The following is a 15580-nucleotide window of genomic DNA, read 5'->3' as shown; positions in this document are numbered from 1 at the left end:
ATTTACATAAGTTTTAGTAAATGCTGTGGGAATTAAAACTCCCACATTTGACTGGCTGCAAAAACGGCCACAAATAACAGGAGTGGGAAATACTTGTGAATACTTTTATAAAGACTCTCATGCTGGTTTGTCTAGACAAAATGACTAAAAGTATTTACTACCATACCCTTCCGGAAGGTGACACAAACTTCAAAAGAGGGTCATCTGAATTTTAGTCAGCTAATGCTCAGAAAGCCCTCTAAAAATAATGCATTTAAATACTGTTTTTTATTATTTTACAAGAAAGGATCTGTGAAGCATAATTGATCCTGGTATCATCCCTATCACTGCATTGAGAAGATAAAAATCATAAGCTTTGCTGAAAAAAGTTTGCAGTAAGTTTCATCATCATAAGATGCAATCCTCGTCATTATCATAATAAAACTCGCTATATAGTGAATTTCTCATCACTTTCCATGATGAGAACACTTTGCCAATGGTTACATTCACACTTGCAAAATAAATAAGTTTTCTCCATCAAAGAAAACTAAACTGCTTTCAGGTACCTGTATAGGATGTGCTGGGAAAGTAAATGCAGGCATGAATCTCTTTGCCTATACGCTTCCATGTGTGGGTCAGTTTGCTGGCCAGTCTACACGGGACTTGGGCAGGCTAGACTGTAGAGCCCTTGCTGCTGCAGATCCTCTAAGATATTTAGAAGAGGGAATTGTTTTGGGTCAAGAAGCACTTGGGTACTTTTTCTGTCAGAGGCTGAAGATTTACTTTTGGATAAATACTTCTTCCCATAAGGCAGATAAAAATTTTATGTGAAAACAATGGTGTTACATTAGTTCATGCTATAAGTTTAGGGCACACACATCTGGAGCAATTAGATGGGATCTTCTCAGGCAATCTGGAACATCTGTGCAGGATGCATTCATAATAGCAGTGCAGTAACAAGGATGACATGGTAATTTCTTTTATATATTTATATTACACATCTGCTCAGCTTGAGGTCTGGTGTGCCGTTGCTGTTGCCAAAACCGTGCATGTCCTTTGGCTTTACGTTCCCAGCATTGTCATTCCTGGTACAGTTCTCCTTTCCATGTCAGGATTTCCTGGAAGAGTATCAAAGCTGTCTTAGCTCTGATCATTTGTTTGGCAGTGACTTGACTGCCAAAGTACCCACTCACTCCATCAGATTTCAATCAGCCGGCATGCAATGTGTCGCCAGCTTTTCCAGCTCTGTAACTGAGAGCTTGACAAATGCAGCTTTTTGAAACAGTATGAGACATCACCATGCTATAATCAAACAATATTGGAGTAGGAAAATCATATAAATCCAAGAGTGGTTCAGACTTCCAAATTTATTCCCATTTCCTGATCTTAACCAAGCAGTGACCAAGCATTTACCTTTTCACGTTTTCTGTTAACACAAATTATCATTTTGAACTGAATTTGTAAATGTGAACTCACTTCATTAATTGACAGACAAAACCAGGAAATTTAAGTGGAAAATGTTTCTTATTTGGGAAAGTCACAGAAGTAATCTTGATTCTTTCCTGGACCTGTGAACACTTTTTGTGTGTGTCCCTGAACATCTTTAATTCAACCTAAGGAGGTTGAATTAACCCTTCAACCTAAGGGTTCCATGCAGGACTCATCTGGGACCAGCAGGTTTCCTGTATATGGCTCTGTTTTGGCACAGCTGCTTCTTTTTATTTCCTGTGTGTCTCAGGTGTTGGTGTGGTAACTTGAGCTGTGATAGGGACAAATGCTGCAAGCAAGCATGTACAGCATCCCCTCACTGTAACTTCCAATCTCTGAAGCCAAGGGTGGGACAAAACCCCAAGTTCATGTATACGGTATAAAATGGAAGAACCAGATTCTGCTGAAGACACAGTTTGTTTGCTTTCTTGAAAAAGTATTCTAAAATCTCTTCCTCAAAGGCTAGGTTTCTGAATACAGAAAGCAGGTGATTACAGCAGGCCTACATGAGGCACAGGTGTGTGGGTGTCACATGAAGGGCACACTTTGTGCAGGTGATACTTCACCAGGGAGGTGGCTGTAAGACACTGAGTGCATTGCATCTGGGATGCTATTGCTTTGATACCTCAGGGACTAGTGATCAAGATCTCTCCAGAATAGAGGTCCCTCCCAGTGATCCCGTGGAAAGACAAGTACAGCTGACAGGGTGAAGGGTTTTCTTGAGGCTTCGATGATGCACCATGTACAAAGCTCCATTAACTTTGCTTCCTGCTTTCTGTACTATCTGAGGACAAAGGCTCCTGAGGTGTATATAGGTTGCCTAGCAAAACAGAAATGCAGCAGGTGAAACAGGAATAGGAGCTATTTGAAGGCGATTGGTGCTGACTGAAAACTAACCTGGACAATAAGTGGAGAACAAACAGAAAGGCTGATTAAAGAGGAATAATTATAGTGCAGATAGACACTGAATAATACATTGACCAGGAGCTGCTATCTGTTTAGGTGTGTGATAAAGGGCTCCCTTAGTGAGCAAACTGCTTCTGTGCTACTGCAGCAGTAGCATGTGCATTCGGTTGTCCCAATGAAGCACCACACAGTCCAACTGAAAAAACAGGCGCATGAGAATTTTTCATGAGCAGGTTTGCTGCTAAACAAACCTGCCTTGGTTTGACACAGAAGCCAGTTTCAGAAACTTTCAACCATTTTCTGTACTGCTGTTGCATTATTTTTAGAGCACAATGCTACTCTCATACACAAAATAACATCTAGCTTATAATGATTTCTGTTCATATGTACAAACCCCAGTAAAAAAAGTTGAACACGATATACACACTGGGAAATATAATCCTGGAATATGTGTCAATGACATGATTGTTCTGCAGAATAATCCTGCCCACATTTCCTTTCAGAGATCTCTTTCTCTTGATGCGAGCTGGGCCCACGTTGGAGACGCTGGTTGCTCGTGCCCGAGTTGCATTCTCTTCACAGCGGTCAGAAAAAGCAGTCAGGTCCATGTCCACGTCCGGGTCGTGGTAGCAGCCATCAAAAGCCATTGCTTGCACTGCATCAATACTGTACATTCCTGATGCCTGGCAACAAAGAATAGTTATTCTGCATCTAGCAGGAGCCATTTTAGTAATTAATAATTAAATAAAACACAAAATTAAAAAAGCTTTCTCTTCAGCGCTGTTCCCCATATTGAGAGCATAAGGAGAATGTGGTTACCTCCCAGTGTATCTACCCCAAATACTGCTACCTGTGGGGCCTGGCCCCCTGTGGAGGACATGAGCAAGTAAAGGGATATATGTGACAAAACACACTTGTCTGACTGATTATTGCCAGCTGACTTACATGTGCCCTTGCTTCTGAAACAGAAAAATCAAACTCTGCATTTCCTGTAGGTCTGTGTTGCTGGAGCTATTGGACTTCAAACATTTCCATGGTTTTTGATAGGATTATCAAATCATGTGAGCAACATATGCATCCTTTGTGTATTCTTCCCTTTGTGATATTCCAGCAAATGATTTCACATATGGGGATATTCTTGAAGCAAAGTTTTTAAGTGAGTGCTTCATAGAAAGCAAATGTTTACAGAAATATAAACATTTCTACTTCAGGCACACTTTTCAAAAAAATGAAAAAATGACCTTGTCATTCATCTGGTCTTGGCACAAAAAAAAAAAATCATTAAACCCATCTGCCTATCTGAAAATGGGGGAGCAGGAGAAGGATAGGCTGTTTCACAGGGAACAGGAGGAAATATCACAGTGACTACATTTTAGTGTATATTTCGGAGAAAGGAAAAAGATGAAAACACTCCCTTGATCAATAGGCATTTGAGAAACAAAATAAAGATTACTTTCCTCTGGGCAGGGGTGGGGGGAATAATAAAAATCAGGAGATGTGCTCCTTAACCTCTGCTACAAGAAAAGGAAGGGAGAGAAAGCTCAGACCTTCTCAAGATCTGAGAGATTAATACATTTCCCCCCTTCGGCCAAGAAAAAATGAGATACAAAATGGAGTCACAGAGATGGTTACAGTACTATTATCACGGTTTTGTATCAGGATTATTTTGTGGCTTCTATGATACTCCTGAAGGCAGCAAAAAACAGATCATTGTACCTTGCCCCTTTTTTTGAGTTGTTTTCTCTCTTCAATTGTGGTGAGATAGTTCACTGCAGCATATTCGATGACAGACAGGAAGACAAAAAGGAAGCTGATCCATAAATACACATCCACAGCCTTTATGTAAGACACTTGAGGCATTGAGGCACTTACTCCTGTGATGATGGTTGACATTGTCAGCACTGTAGTTATGCCTGCCAAAGAAGAAGGGGAGGTTATCATAATACAGGCCAGCTGGTTCTGATTAGCTCATCACCAGTTGCTTGGACAGCACAGCTCTGTGAGGGCAGATGATTGAGACTGCTTTTAACTTCACTGAACAGGCTCTGAAAAGTGGAGTGAACCATGAAGGACCTATCACATACAATACTGAAAACTGTCTCCACTCATTGTGCGTAGTTAGAGCTGCAGCACACCATGTTTGAGCAGTGGGGACAAAACGCTGCTGATTCAGCAGTGCAAGGAATACTTTCTCTGACAGCTTTTCTATGACCGCTAATTGGCAGTGAACATACATTATTTGTAAAACTCCTGATGCATAACTTTCTTTAGAAACCCACGCATAAATTAAAGAACATGATCAGCAAAAACATCTTGACAACATTACAAATGACCTACTGAGAATTAAAACTTGATTTTTCAATATGAAGTTAAATTTCTTACAAATAAAATAGATTGGTAGATGCATTAATAAAACTAGGTATCATAAGTTGGTTTTAGACTAATATATTTATATCTCATGTATTAATAGTTTTAGACTCTGCCAACAGAAAGGCAGATTATTATAGCTATAGATAAACATTAAGGGCTGCCTCAGTAGGTGCAAGTTTGTTTCTTAAAGATTCTCAAAGTTTTCACTTGTCTAAGAAATACAGCAACATACAGTCAGCTTCTGGGACCAGTATCAGTGAGAAGAAAGAGCAGGAGCTTCATCACTAACTCTTAAACTGACAGTTTTAGGACTCAGATATATTAGGGATACATTAGATATCTTAATATATTTCCATCAGATTTTCACAGAGATGCTAATCTTTGAAAAAAAAAAAAAAAGACTGTACCTAGTCCAAGTCCATTAGTGTTAAATTACCAACAAAAGGTAGCCTTGAAGTGGTATCAACTGATTCATCACTGAGAAAACAATAATGTTATAGAAAAAAACAAAAACTGTTATTAATCTTTTTATCCCAAAATGTGGTGTTCAGAATTAAAACCAAAAGAGCAGAAAGACACCCAGCTTGCTCTTTGCCTTCCACATAGCCTGCCTGCCTTGCACAGTTAAGGCACTGAAGCAAACATTTTCAAAGTACCTGACAAAGAAAGGCTTTGCTACCTAGGACAAGTCAAAAAAGTGGCTCCAGGTTTGTAGGAAGATATCAACTGTTTCTAGAGAGAAAGCTGAGCTACAAAGATTTTAGATAGATTTTGCTGTGCCTGTGAAGTATCTCTCATGAGCCATGGATCTGGGAAGGGATTTGACTACCTGTTACTTCCCTGGGAAGAGGCGAGGAAAAAAAAAAAAAAAGAAGAAGAAGAAGAAAGAAAAAGGAATGAACTAAAATTCGACCTAGGGAAATCTGCAGAAAGAATTTTCTCTTTCCTTCTGCGGCATGTGAGCTGCTAGTACAGCAAAATCAGCCTGAAGAAACATCCCATTTCCAAACACAGAGGTTGACTAAAGGAGTTTGTGTTACTGACAACCGTGGCAATAATAAAGTTGTTCAGGCAATGACCTGATATATTTGCTCATGTCTTGCGTAAATTAGGAGCTAAGGTAACTTCCAAAGCTCTCTCCTATCCATTCTATGTATCCCAAAAGAATACAGTGAAGGTTTACCTAGTGATACCCTGGCAGGAACGGCTCTTCTGTCAATCCAGAATGAAACCCAAGACAACATCACCATCAGCATGGCTGGGAAATAGGATTGAAGCACAAAAAAGAAAATATGTCTCCGGAGTGCAAAATTTATGAAAAGTCGATTGTACCAGCCTATTGAGAAAAAGGAGAGGAAGAAGATGGGGGAGAAAAGAAGAGAACTATGTTATTTGTAACCTCTGTTCACCAGTCCTCTCCTCCAGTGTTTCCACATCAGTAATGGTAAAGACCTAAGAGATACTGCTAACACCCTGCTTTCATATAGTGCTTTACAGACTACCCATCCATACCTCATTAATACACAGCTGCCTCGGCAGTGAGGCATCACGAGTATTGCATAATTTTAAGGTTAGGAAACTGAAAAAAAAGTAAATAGATTTCAAGTGAAACTGCTGGGGGGATACAGATAAGATATAATAGTCCAGTTCAGCTAGCTCAGTGAAGCCGATACCCTACCTCCCCTCAAAAGCAGCCTGCCGTCTCTCATGCTGCAAACGCCCAGGCACCAAGCCGCACTTTTCCTATGGTCAGACCATTTTGCCTGCCCAGCATTGACTTTAGAGGTAAGGGTGCCATCTAGTGACTTTTGGGGCAGGCTCTGGATGTGCAGCAAAGCACGTGTGCTACACTTTGTGCAAGGAAGACAGTTTACACTGAGGTGAAAAGAAGGCAAAGTAGCTGTCTGTGCAGAATCTGCCTTTTCTATACAACTGCAGCCAGAAATAAGCCTGTGTCTGAACAGTCATGCCATCACAAAGAGACACTTTATAAAAAGGACTATCTCAGCAGTGACCCCGTTTAATATTACACATGCTCTAAGTGATTTCAGCCATGCTGAAGGGTTTTGTCTTTAGAAATGATTGTTGACAGTGACATTGTTGCTCCTTTGGAGGCCAGGGAACTCCAAAAGCCTAAACGCCGTACATGCGTAGTTCACTGAGATTCACAGGAAAAGCTATGCACAACCTAAAATGCAGAAGTCTGCTCTGTGAGCAGCATTTTTTGTCCATTTTTTTCATCTGAGACTCTTCAGGAGGAGATGGCTGCCCCTAGAGTTATGCTGATAGTTCCCTACTGTTCCTTTGGTGGGGAGGAGATGTTACATGTAACCACTTTCTTCCAACAAGAAGCAAAACAAAAAGAAAAGGAGAAAGTGTAAGCTCCTGTCTGACACAGGGCCTCAAAGCCAAAGAAAAGTGTATGCCTACAAACATCAGTGATCTAGTTAACAGATAAGGCACATGCATTTATTCCGAGGTACCTCCCAGTGGTCACCGGTGACTTAAAAAAGCCTACTCTGCCATCTTTACCCTGCTGCATTAGCTTGTTTTCAAAACATCTGCACGTTACTGTTAAGCAGTTACTTTTTGCAAAATCAAAGATGCTGTGAAGGTGCTGTAAAGGTACAGAACTTGTATGAGGTTGCAGTGTTGTGCACAAGGCTGTATTTGCTTGCATTAGTGTTTTTTGATGAGAATAGCACGGGTAAAGAAGCCACCTGGGTTCCCAGAATGCAGTTTCAACACAGTGATAGCAATTTGGTGGAAACCATCCCAGTCTCCTTCTTGCAACAAGGACAAGTTTGACGTAGCTCTCTGCAAGGCAGTGTTACGATAGCGAGGTATCACCCTTTCTCTTCTCACATGACAGTGGCTCTTGAAAGCTGGAGCTCTGTTCTTAGCTCAGACACAGGCAAGAGATAAGGCTGAAGAAACTGATCAAGCTGTGAATTCCTCACTGCTTAGGCTGCAGTATCATTTAAACTGGAATTTCTGCATTAAATATCAGCCATTAAAATGAGAGCCCTGCAAACTTCAATCCCTCTTACTCTTTTTAAAGAAAATGAAGATATTCTGTATCTAAAATAAAGTAAATAAATCTATTTGCAGCTTTCCTATATATCTTCAAGTTTTTTTTGTTGTTGTTTTGTTTTGTTTTGTTTTCCAAGTTGTTACGCATTTCATCCCGCTGTATGGAATCTTGTCCATTTCTATTTCATTAATCTGCCTGCATATAAAAGGGGAATATTCCCATTGAAATGAACTGTCTCAAACTAGAAAGTACAGTAGCAAGCATTCTATTTGAACTGGTTAAGAAAAGTATGTTTAGACTACTTACATAGAGACATAATGCAAAATTTATAATTGCATGCACAAATAAAGAGAAAATAAAAACCACTTTGCATGAAATCAAACCCATAATAAACTCCTAGGGCCTTGTGCAGTTTGCCAAAAGGTGTAGTTCAAGATGTATAGTGAGGAATAAAAACCTGTCTGGCACAGATATCTGCATGTAAACAATGTAGAACAGACATACAGGGATTATTATTTATTTTTTTTCTGCAACTTTATGTATAAACATGGAACATTAAGCAAACCATGAATTAGACCTTAATAGCTTATAAACACTCTCATGAAGAATCTTTGAAGTCAGTATATTTTTAATGACACTTTCCAGCTCCCAAAAACGAGATTTTAGACAACAAAATACGTTGAGTGTTCCTTCTGTTTGCTTTCTAGTACTTGACCCTTTAGGGTTTGTATTTTCAATATTTTTTCTATATAACCAGGACCCAAATATTCCTGTAAACCTGATACTCCAGAGACTTTCAGAAGAGGCCCACAATTTTGCAAGAGCTCACAACAACATATATTTAGTTGTTCTGCATTTCTTTAAGGTTCCTTTTGTCGGGTTACAAGTATTATCATGGCCTCTTCTAATACGGAGCAAGTGTTACACTGGTAATGTAAAGAGAACTTAAGGCTGAGGTTAACAGATCAGTGTGACTGACAGACCTCTCAGAGGTCTGTTATTGCTAATTAATTAGCAATTAATTTGAAGGTGAAAGACAGTCTGCCTGGCTATGTCCCATGCTTCTCTTCTAATGACAGGGGCTTACTATACCAGTACTGCTGTAAAATGCAAGTCCACTGGAAGCACTGAATTCTTCAATGAAAAACTGGGAGAGGGAGATGTGTTCATCTGTGCTCAGGGACTGATTTCCATGTTTCCAGTATAACATCAGATCATCTTCATTATATGCATCTGTGAGAAAGTAAAAACTAAATCACCTTCTCTGCTGGAATAAAGCTACTGTTTTCTTTTCTTAGCAATAGAATAACAGTCACAACAATTTGGAAAACCCCAAGGAAACCTATTTTTTTTAATACCAATTTGCCAGTTAGTTGACATAGAAAAATTGCAAAAAAACACATTGCACCTTTTTTCAGGTGGAGTCTTGTGCCATGTCAGCCATGTACCTGACAGAGGGGGATCACAGGCATGCTCAGGGTCCCAAGGCAAACAGGGGTACAGCTCGGGAGCTGCTGTGCTGAGCAGATTGCCCGAGCAGTGGCAGTCTGTTCCCTTTTGTGGAGTCTGAACAACCAGCCAGCATCCCAGTTTTGCTCTTAATCCAAACAAAATAAATTCTGAGGTATCAAAGTTCTCTGCAAGAGACAATTACCTTTACTACAGACCACAGAGTCAGGGCTGAGAAAACAGACATTTCACTGTAACACAAGCATTCCTTCTCATTTTTCTATGAGGTCAAATCTTGACATTTTATTTTACTTTTAACTTGCATTTTTCCTCAGACGAAGCATGATTTTTGACAAGGAAAAAATTTTGGATTGAGACCTTGGAACATCAACCCAGTTAAAACAAAGTGGGGCACATGGTTGTTTTTCTGTCTTCCCAAAGTGTACTGAGTTACAGAAATATCCCAAACTGGATACAAAGCAGTTTAATATGTACAGGTCAAAGAGTTCATGGCCCACACCAAAACAGGTGAAAAAGGTGTTATGAAGAAGATGAAGTGCTGGTAATAATGCACATGTGAGGAGCAGTCATGAATTAAACTTACAGCTTTCCAGTTCTAACGAACAGTTCTGAGTGTCCAGAGGAAACCTACTGAAATCCATGAAACACATAGCAGAAACTGTTATTCTGCAGGAAGGAACAGAAAACCAGAAAGTAAATGAAAAATTTCACACTTTCTCTGGGCTGTGCAAACATCTGATTGAAATCCCCGACCAACCTGCTGGTTAGAATCCAAATGAATTACTTTTTCTGCTGTTATGGACACTTCTAAAATTGCCTCAAGGTAGTGATAGAAAACTAAGCCAGTGAGAGAATACATTTTTAAACATAAATAGTCTTTCTTATTAAGTACATTACACTCAATTTATAAACTTTTTACTGGCCTGATCCTTGATTAGCCTTTCACACATTTTGCTTTGAATGGTTACACTTGCCAAGATTAAAAAGCAAAGTTCACATTTCTTGACTGAGTTTCTGATAGACTGAAGTAGGTAATATTAAAGAGTAGAGTAAATATTATTCCAAGTGCTGTATTCCCTGTTAGCATGGCTATAATATTTAATTGCATAAAAAGATAAGCTGCAATTTCTGAAAGCCTATTCTGCTCTTCAACAACATACAAATGCCTAATACCCTAAAAAGCTTAAGGAAACCTAGACAATGAATTTCACTTGCTTTTTCACTAATATTTAGAAGACAAATGACCCCTAGCATTTTAACTGAATAACACAATAAACAAACAAACAGGAAGGCTAGAAGCAGCAATTGAAATGTAGTAAAAACTTCCAAATTTTCCTTTCTTGTCAAAGCTTGTATATCATTTGATGTCTTTGGGATTTCATTTTTCCCCAAATTGAATCCTACAGGAACTTTACTGATACTGGATTCAATGGATATATATGTGATCTTTGGAAACTTGTGATCAGCAATCACATCACACAGCAGCAATCACTGCTAAGCTTTTACAAATGTAAGATTTTACAGGGTTGAAATGAGATGGTAAGAGTGATACATCTTTAAAAAGATGCATAAGACCTCCAGCTATGGATGTTATTTCTATCTTTTAACTGTTGACTACAGGATCAGGGGAACAGCAAGAAAATGTGGAGAAAAAAATAGACTATTTTAGCACCAAATCTGGATTTTTATTCCATTTTGCTTCAGTAAAGTCCTGGATGCTGGGTACTGAAGAAAAACTGTGGAATATTCAGATTTCTTGCACATAAGGATTTGGAATATAATCTACCCATCGCATGTAAATCTGGCAATACAAAAAGAGGGTTTAATGAGCATCCGGTTCTTTAGGAACATATAGATTAACAGCACTCAGGCTAGAAACATGCTGTATGACCTTAATCATTTCAAAACCTTGGTTCACCAGCCCTTAGGTCACCCCCTTCCCTTCTTCTTAGTTTGTTAAGACATGACAGAGAAAGGAAGGAAGAGGACAGGACCTGCTCTTCATGCTTATGCACAGGATAAAATCCAGAGGTTTAGCAGGAACTTTGGGGTTTTGCTCTTCACTGGCATAGGAAGGTGAGACTGCATGAAGGCTCACCTGTCAGAGAAAGGAGTCACCCAGAACCCACCAACAGATAATGCAGGGCTAGGGGAAGGTAACTCTGGGAGCAGAGAGAAGAGGACAAGATGTAAAAGTAGGGCACTAGCTTGCAAATGGGATGTAGGACGCAAGGCAGGGTCTCCCATCTCAAGAGTCATACCTCTCATATTGAGAGCTACTGCTGTAAGCCTTGGTGTATTTCCTCTGATCCCTCTCTCTTGTGAAGCACAGAAGTGAATATAACAATAAAATGCATAGTTTACCTCATGGTGTTTTGCTGCTCAGTGTGATTCTTGAACATAAAAGCCTAACGCTATTCTAAGGTGGTGTACAGCAATTGCTGTGAGGCTTTCTGCATGCCGTATGAGAAGGCAGATGAATTCATTTACTTGTTAGAACAATTATTACATGACCAAAAACTCAAGTGCTTGCATAAATCTTCCAGCTCTCCAGATCAGATGAAATATCACATCTGTGCACAGGGCTAATTAGTAAGAAACTGGAGAATGCACAGGCTCCAGGGCCTCTGCCCAAGGGGGAAAATTCTTCCATTAAAACTGTTTCTGCCGCATCATCCAAATCTGCTTGATAAAGAAAAGCAATACTGTATAGGTAGAAGGGAGGCATGTTTAATGACATTGCTATTCCAGTTCTGGAACTGCTGTTTTGCTTTCCAGTTCTTAGTAGTCACACAGTGTGCCTGTTAAACACTGCTGGCATCAGCACTGATTATCTGCAGCTCTCTGTGCCTACCTGCAGCTCTGATTTATATCAGCGCTATGTTTACAGGTATCCCAGGGTGAAAATAGCTGAGACAATTTTAAAAGACTCAGGGGAAAAAAATGTTCTGTACTAATAATTTAGGGCTTTACTGCACTCAACAGTAAAACTACTGCAATATTGCTAAAACCACTGGCAATGGACTAACACTTGAAAAACTTCAGTGGTATTCACAACAGATGGAAAAAGTGCCATCATCCTGTGATGGGGAACAGTATGTGAATGACAGATGTTATTTTTATGTTATCGATCCTAAATTTATTTTCCCACTGGTACACTGCAAATTTCCAGTTGTCAGTTGTTCCCAGTACTTGACACCAGAGGATTAATGCCAGTTCAGCATCAGAATCCTAACTTCAAGTATTTCCAGTAGTTTCTCATTAGACAGACTATTGCTCCACAACTGCATCATGTATTTCCTTATAAAAACGGTATTGTTCTTACCGTAGACTGAAGAGTACGTTGCCATCAGGGTATACTCGGAGCATGACATTTTCCACAGTTGTATCATGGATGAAAGATCTTTTGGAGTGTACAAAAAACACATCGGGTACCCAGATCTTTTTTATCAGTCTTCCATCAAAAGTCATGCTTTTGTTTTTGGTACTACGAAATGAAAGTCTCTCATCCTTCCAGTAATGTCTGAGATACAAAGTCATTGTGAAGTCCTTTGTTTAATTAAAAATAAAAGAAGACAATCCATGTTTTATTCATGCACAACAGAAAACAGTACAAAGTAATCAACTCATGTAAAGGATCAGTTTCTGCTATAAACATCATGTGGAGGATCCTCAATCAAAGTGGCAATCAAATGCCACTCAGTGAGATGAAATATACATCGGAGCTACCTCTGAGATACCTGCTGCTTGCCTGGTCCCTGGTGTCTGAGTCTGGGGTTTGTTCATATGTGATTTATACTCAGATAAAACTCTTACAGAGCTCAGGGGTCTGCTGGATTGGATCATCAACAAAGTGAAAAAGAAACTCTACAACCAACCTAAGGTGAAGGGAGAGGGTTTTCCTGTGGAAATTTTCACAAGTTATTCCCACAACAGACTACAGATCCTTTACAATTCCTTTACAGTTCCTTTAGGTCAGTTTGTAAAATCCATTCATCTGTACATTTTGTACAAAGATCAGTCAGGATTTTTAGATTAGTAAATTTTATGAATGAAATGAATCTTATAGAAACATTATGGTGAATTTCATGAGAGTAAACAATTAAATTCTACAAGAATTACAATCTTTTTAATATGAAATATTGTCATAAATATCTTACATAGAATAAGATGGCTATATAACGTGGCATATAACAAATACAGTTGTGGAAAGAGATGGAGAGGAAGCTGGAAATCCATTCTGAGCTTCTGCACAGAATATCTGCTCTGGGCTGACCTAACTAGCTTTTGCATTACTCATCTTGTTAGAACAAATACTTCTGAAAATAATCTCCTTTAACGTGATTTTATGCCTGCGTGAAACCCACTGATTTGGGTAGGTTTGCACAGCAATGCAGGGGTTCGTACTGACAGAACCCACAGCAAGGTCAACACTCATGGTGAGCTACACTTGGTGTGAATGGATACCACAAATGAGATCTCTTTGCCAAGTTAATGTGCCCTGCTATTCTAGGACTGAGCAACTTGGCACCAATGTCTGAGTGGCACTATTAGTGACAATTTTGTCTAAGGAATGAGCAGCCTGCATTCCACTGCTACATGTCCTTGATTGTAGTGAGGGTGTCTCCTTCCTAAGACCATTCCTGGAGCTGATTTTTGTATTTCCATTTGTTATGACCACAGCTCCATCATGTCAGAAATGATGAGGAATATTCAGACCTGCATAAAGAAAGGAAACAAAAGACATTAAACCTCATATTCAAAAGTGCAGAGCACTAAGAGCTTACATGGAAGCCCATGGGACTCACTGAATGGTTGACATTTTCAAATCGGAGTGCTCTCCGCTCTGTTCTGTTCCTCTGGCTCGGGGAGAAATTCAGCGTGTGCTCGTACATAACACTAATTTAAATGAGGATGACTTGCATGCTTTACGGCAAGGCTGTGCTAAGTGTTTGCTTTCTTTAACTGTATTGTTCTATATCATCCATCTGGATGTTTCTAGGACCTTGCGTTTTGGCTGAAATTCTTTATTTCAGTTTTACTAACCAACTTACCATGTCAACTTCAGATATGCTGTCAATGCTTTCTACCTGCACATCAATGCCCACAGGTATTGGAGACCCTTCAAAGCAACAGAATGAAAGAGCGATGAACATAAATTTGTATTTTTAAAAGGAAGACTGTATATTAACAAATGCAGAGTACACTCCATACCATCATTTGCTATGGTCTGTCCACCATAGTACACTGAATGAGAAAGTCCATGGCAATACAGTAAAACCCAGTGCTAAAGAGTTGTAGAAATAAATACAAAATCTTAAGTGATCTCTGAAGCCAGACTAGTTGTTGGTGGCATTGCAGTTTAGATAGCAGTGGCAGCTTCCTTGCAGTACCAAAGCCAATTAACTGCTTGGTGTACTATTTAGAACTGTCGTAGGGAGAAGCTGTCGTAGGGAGAAACTTATCACTCTCAACTCTTATTAAAAAAATATTATGCCTCCTGATTATCTTTAGTTGCTTAACTATTTAAATTTTAGCATACAAATTTGTGAAAATGGATTTCTTTCTGACTACCTTATAAGGGAAAAGCTGTACACACACTAAGTCACTAAGTATGTGCCATGATGGAGTGTTGTGTGTGCAATGTATAATAATTTATAAATATAATAAATAGGAATTTATTTTCAAGTACAATACACACCAAATGGCACTTGGTGGATTTTTTTTAAATACTATCCCACTATTTCATGCCACTGAAAAAGGCTGTAAATTTATGACATAATGTGATCTGAATGAACATATCATAAAACCATATTTGCATTTTTGTTATAAAGTGATTAGAATCAATTAGAATTACAGCAAAATATAAAATTATTTATAGTCTCTTCAGTACACAATATCTAGAATTAAAAACCTAGGTCTATACTGCTTATGTACCTGTGTAATTTTCAGCAAGCAAGTCATTCCACTTAAGTAATTGACTAAGCATTTCCTTACAGAAGAAGGAGAGGACAGAGATTTGTGCATACACACACACTGAAGAATATTCTCCATTTGGAATTAAAATCATAACTATTGTACTTGGAATTCCAATTACATTTGTAAAAAATAAGCATTTAAAATACTTTAAGAGTAAACTTTTAAAATAATGCAGTACAAAACGTGGGTACAAAGAATTCTGAACAGCAGGAGATAGCATTCTTTAACTCGTCTTTCTCTCTTTCTTGTGCTTTCCTTACATTAGAGTAAAATAGTCCAGAAATATCAGTCTCCTGATAACCAGCTACACAATACTGTGTCTCTTTTTGGAATTATCCTTTAAATAGCAGCCCT

General features: G+C 39.0%; 1 protein-coding gene across 4 annotated transcripts in view; it reads right to left on the bottom strand.

Moving 5' to 3' along the window:
* Positions 1-1801: 1801 nt before the first annotated feature.
* GABRR3 (gamma-aminobutyric acid type A receptor subunit rho3) overlaps positions 1802-15580 on the bottom strand; it is a 36228-nt gene continuing 22449 nt past the window's right edge. For all 4 annotated transcript variants that reach the window (XM_083820706.1, XM_083820707.1, XM_083820709.1 and 1 more), the window contains 7 exons: positions 14302-14369; positions 12573-12796; positions 9831-9913; positions 8870-9010; positions 5927-6079; positions 4090-4286; positions 1802-3056 (listed from right to left, as the gene is read on the bottom strand). In XM_083820706.1, coding sequence (XP_083676832.1) covers positions 2754-3056; positions 4090-4286; positions 5927-6079; positions 8870-9010; positions 9831-9913; positions 12573-12796; positions 14302-14369 — 1169 coding nt within the window. In that variant the 3' untranslated portion in view covers positions 1802-2753. The remainder of the gene's footprint in view (positions 3057-4089; positions 4287-5926; positions 6080-8869; positions 9011-9830; positions 9914-12572; positions 12797-14301; positions 14370-15580) is intronic.

The sequence above is a fragment of the Anser anser genome (genome assembly GCF_964211835.1).
Source record: "Anser anser genome assembly, chromosome: 1".
Classification (NCBI taxonomy): Eukaryota; Metazoa; Chordata; class Aves; order Anseriformes; family Anatidae; genus Anser; species Anser anser.
This window is presented reverse-complemented; position numbering and strand designations above follow the sequence as displayed.